Genomic DNA, 4996 nt, shown 5'->3' with positions numbered 1-4996 from the left:
ATTTTTATTCTTCACTTGAATGTTCTTTTTTAGTCCCTATTATCTTGTTTCTTCAGGTGACCATCTCGGCACTCTAAAATTTTGGCTGCATTTATTTTGTTTCAATTAGTTTTTTTTTTTTTGAAAATCTGTTTCAATGTAATTTGTTCTCTTAATATCCAACATCTTTAGTCATATAACCGAGCGGGGTTGGTATGATATATATGTGAGATAAAATGACAGCACTACTTGTCGTATGAAGGACAACTTCAAGAATTCTCCAGTTTTCCATTTTTTGTTTTCTGAAAGCAGTTGACTTTGAACAGAAAACTGTTTTCTATAGAAGCATTCAACAAAGATGGGAAATACTCCTTATGAAAGAGTGATTAAAAAGAACCCCAGAATAATAGATAAAAAGAAAATAATAACTGAAATGATAAAATAAATGAGAAGCTTAACACTGAATTGGCCCAAGATACAGCAGAGCAGAGATAGAGGATTCATATAGCCAACCAAGAATGATGGGGTAAGGGTTGAATTCAGTTACAAGCAACCATAGTCCATAAATGTCATGCATCTGACTATTGTCCTACAATTTTGCATTATCAAGAAATATAAATAATAAAATCGTCTTTGAATTGATAATGGAAGGGGTGAACATGGCTAAACAGCACACTTTCCTTTATAGTGTGCAGTTTGAGAAAAAAAAATTGTCTTTTTCTCAAAATAATTATAGTACAATTTACATAGCATGCTTAGTCATCTATTTTCTTGCAATACACAAGAAATTGGGGTTAACCAATTCTGCACATACAATTTTCAACTCAGCACATAATCACAAGCAAGGCCAGATGTATTTACAAGGAGAATCAGAATTTAAACAATTCTAAGGACACAAAGGTGTAGAATCACTTTCCAGCCAAACACACAACAGAAAACAATGTTGAGGTGTGCATGGCACACCAGGGGTGTCAAAGTGGGCCGAAGCGCACGAGTTAGAGCCTAAAATTTTTGGCCCATTGTGGGCCTCATGGGCTTGGCCGCACAGGTTGGCGGGCTATGCGGGTTAGCCCGCACGTCAACCCATGGGCTAACCATATATATATATATATATACACACACACACACACACACTAAACATTAATTTCTAAACACAGAAGAATGTCATATTATTTAGGTTAAATTATTAGGATATAGAATAATACTATAAATAAGTTTTTTTTAATTCTTGAAGTTGGCCCATGGGGGCCTGCATGAGGCAGGCTAGGGTTGAGGAATTCTAGCCAACAGGCTTCACAGGCCAGCCCGCAAAGGTCCGCAAAATTACAACTGCAGTGGGGCATGCCATCCCGCATTGACACCCCTAGGCACACGAAGACCATGCAGATCCCAATTCTTGTACTCCCTACTGTAAAAGTTTACACTCTCCAACTTTTGTTTTTTGTTTTTTTTTTTTTTTTTTTTTGTCTTACAAATAAAAATAAAGATAAAATGATAACTGGATGTTTAAATAGTAAGCATTGCTTGTGAACTTGATTCAGTCAAATAACATAACAAGAGAAAGGACTCAAAGGAGTGTAAGGGAATGCCAAAAAGGTGAAATCTTGAAGTAAAGCTCTCTAATTGTGAAATGACATACACAATCCCACTTGTGTACATCAAAAACTACAGAACAAGATTGCAACACATTCTCCAACCTTTAGTTCTTTTGCTCTTTTATCATTGAAAAAACAGAGAGGATAGTTAGCCATTTAAATACTAATCATTGGCTCATTGCTTGTGATTGTGAACTTGTGCAGTCAAATCACATAACAAGAGGTAATGCTAGATTGCTAGGAAGGACAGAAAGGTGAGAAATAAAGCTCTCCAATATGGCAAACTTAAGGAGTCAACAGTTCATGAAGGAGGTGACTATTTTGGGCTGGAAAAGGTGATACAATGGCAATTACCTTCCTTTCTATCATGGTATCAGCATGTTTTTAATTTCCCAGTGAGATTTAGGCTAGAAAGTGACTCAAATTGCTATGTGTTAAATTAAATATTAACAAGTAGTATGTTTTTTTCAATAAGCAAAGTACACAACTTACAATGTTCTAATACAAGCTAAGAAAATATAAGCTGCACGAAGAAGAAGGCTATAAACTATAGATAATTCCTCTCCATTGATCTACATGATCTTGCATCTTCTCAGTAATTTCTTTGTAGAAGAGAGAAACAGTTCTTGGAGTCTTGGACAGGATACATATGTCAGAAAAATGAGAGAAATTCCAGCTTATTCAATAATGTCTTGGGATACTTCTAAAACTTGGTTTGTACACTTGTTCTAGACTGACTTACTAGAGTCTTAGCTTCTAACAACTTAATACTGCATTACTGCCACACTAACTTAAAAGACTAGAATGCAGCATAAATTTTCCAAATATATCTCCAATAAATATATGAACATGAAAACAAGATGGCACCTTAACAAAATATTTAAGCTATTAATTTAATTGAAGATCTAGAGGTAATGGACATGTACCTGTCTTCTACTCTAGCTTGGGTGAGAACAGAATTCAACTTCCACCTAAGCTGAACAAAGTAAGAAAGGCACTACAAAAACAAAATAAACAAGTCAATATGTAATAAACCAAAGCAAAGCCTTTTCACACAATGTGGGGTTTGCCTGAGGTTCAAATACAAGAATAGATAAACACTAGAATAAATCAAAGTAATAGTAAAAACGCACAAACATACATACAACAGTACATGACTACATGTATGTATATGTATATAGCATAATTTCTTATCGTAACTAATTAATTCAATTGAGAGATTTATGGAAAAATCTAGTACAAAAGAATTTAATTCTCACACGACAAAACATTTCATGTTACAGAATCACTTTCTATATATTGAAGCTAGAAGAAACATGAAATTAAGATCACAGAAGTCAGGATCACAGAAGATCACAGAAGATCTAGTAATCTTGTTCTTTAGTGTGTATTAGTAACTTATTCAAAGTTTAACCAGTAAAAGAAAGTTACAGAAAAGGCCAAAGAGAGTTAAAAGCAAGGATTGTGAAACAAGAAGTCATAGGAACAAGGTCACTTTTTTCTACACAAACACATCTTTTCCATTTCATATACCCAGTGCCTTCCAAAATAACCAAGTTATGAAGTCACCCAAGTCTGAAGTTTTTGTACTTAGACTTGAACTTCCTATTCTCCATGTCTCTGTCATACTACCTTTTTCGCAATGTAATTTCCTTATAGTATAGGTATCATAATGATTGTAGGAATCCTAAATTCCCTATCATGTACATCCAAGTTCAGTATAAAAATTATCATTTACTAATATATTATTTATGTGTTCAATATGTTCAAGTCATATTCAGTTTAAGTATCCCTCTTGCTTTATTCTCTTTTGTCTTTCCCCATCACTGGAAAGTAGTGGATCTTTGCCACTGACCAGACCACCATCTTAATGACTTCTAACAATTCTAATATCAATACACACACAAATAGACAAACACACACGAGCACGCGCACACAGATATATTCAGACCCAAGAAACAGAACATCACAGTCCAAAATCTGCAAAATGCTGTTTGTAGAGGAGCTTATGGACTACAAACAAATATATTGTATATTAATTAGTTGAGTTAATATTTGATGCATTTGCAGTATAGTTTAATACATTGTCACTGAACCACATCCTGCCACTTCATTAAAAAAATCAATTCAAATGAGGGTTTCAACAATTTTGAATTGGATTTTCAGTTAGGTGACATCATGAGGTTCTCTAACAGTGTATAATGATCAAATATTACTTCTTATTAGGTTTAAGTATTGTCTTGTCATAAAATTCAATAGGAAAAGGAGCTTACCCACTAGGAAAATGGTCAGCATCAAAATAAGCATCAATCGAATCGAACGGTTGGATCGCAATGTCAATGGGGCCTGTACTTGTCTGTAACCAGTAAGCTGTCCCAAAAGCTGCACATTACATATTCTCATACATTTAGGGCACCATTAAATCTGTACCAATACATTTAGGATACTATTCAAGCAAAACAAAAAGACAGGCATAAATTCAACTCAAGATTTTGTAAAAAGAAAAAAGACAAAGGCAAAGACAAAGACAGCAAAAGCATACACACAACGATAAAACATACACACACACACACATTAATGAACAGTCTTTAAAACAACTATAAAACTTCACCTGATTTATCCAATTTAATCTCATCAACGGGGCATCTCTGAGCATTCCTCCCTTTGCTTGACGATGATCTTCACATCGTGGCCTCCAAAAGGAAGGTTTAAAGCCCTTTTCTTTGGGTGTGATCTCAGTTGACATAGATGTAGCCATTTGTCCATATCCATTATCAATCACAATCTCCAATGCACTGTTATTAACTGCATTCTCAGAACTAAGTAGTCTATCAGCTTCATAGTTTTTATCATTCCTGGATTGAGAAATTTCAATAATTTCTTGCTCTCTGGTGAAATGAGCTGCCATGTTACATGTGATAGCATCTTGATTCAAAAGATTTCTCTTGGCCGCTTCAGCATTTAGATCAAAATCATTTGTTGTTTTATGATCCTCCAAAAGAGATTCCGTAGTACAAAGGACCTTGGGATGCTCATCCTTCATAGTTTGTGAGGATCCAGAAAGAAACTGTGCTAAATCATCACATTCATTTTCATCCAATCTCACCCATGGAAGATGTTCCTTCCCTTCAATGTTGTAGGATTCTCGTAAGGCTGCTTCAACACGGGAAATTTGAGCTTCCATTGCAGAAACAAAGTCTCTATGCCTGGTCATCGTAACCTCGTCAGCACGATTTTTGTAGCTCAGCCTAACCGCCTTCTCAAACTCATCCAGCTAATTTTGCAGTCAAAGAAAGCACCAAATTACTCTCTAGGAAAATTAAAGAACCATGCCAGTAACATCTCATTAAAGAAAAGGTCATTTCACAAGTAACATCAATATATATATATATATATATATATAGAGAGAGAGAGAGAGGGGG

At 34.9% G+C, this 4996-nt stretch overlaps 1 protein-coding gene across 3 annotated transcripts in view; it reads right to left on the bottom strand.

Annotated features, from left to right (window-relative positions):
- Positions 1-4996, bottom strand: part of LOC116003047 — a 9221-nt gene that overhangs the window by 2082 nt on the left and 2143 nt on the right. For 2 of the 3 annotated variants that reach the window (XR_004094602.1, XM_031243232.1), the window contains exons 3-5: positions 4186-4848; positions 3848-3956; positions 2501-2571 (exon numbers count right to left, since the gene is read on the bottom strand). Coding sequence is in view for 2 of the 3 variants with exons in the window: in XM_031243232.1 (XP_031099092.1) it covers positions 2546-2571; positions 3848-3956; positions 4186-4848 (798 nt within the window). In the remaining variant the exon portion in view is untranslated. Of the gene's footprint in view, positions 1-1989; positions 2208-2500; positions 2572-3847; positions 3957-4185; positions 4849-4996 lie in introns of those variants that run through there. The other variant, XM_031243233.1, reaches the window with a different exon arrangement.

The sequence above is a fragment of the Ipomoea triloba genome, chromosome 13 (assembly GCF_003576645.1).
Source record: "Ipomoea triloba cultivar NCNSP0323 chromosome 13, ASM357664v1".
In the NCBI taxonomy this organism is placed as follows: Eukaryota; Viridiplantae; Streptophyta; class Magnoliopsida; order Solanales; family Convolvulaceae; genus Ipomoea; species Ipomoea triloba.
This window is presented reverse-complemented; position numbering and strand designations above follow the sequence as displayed.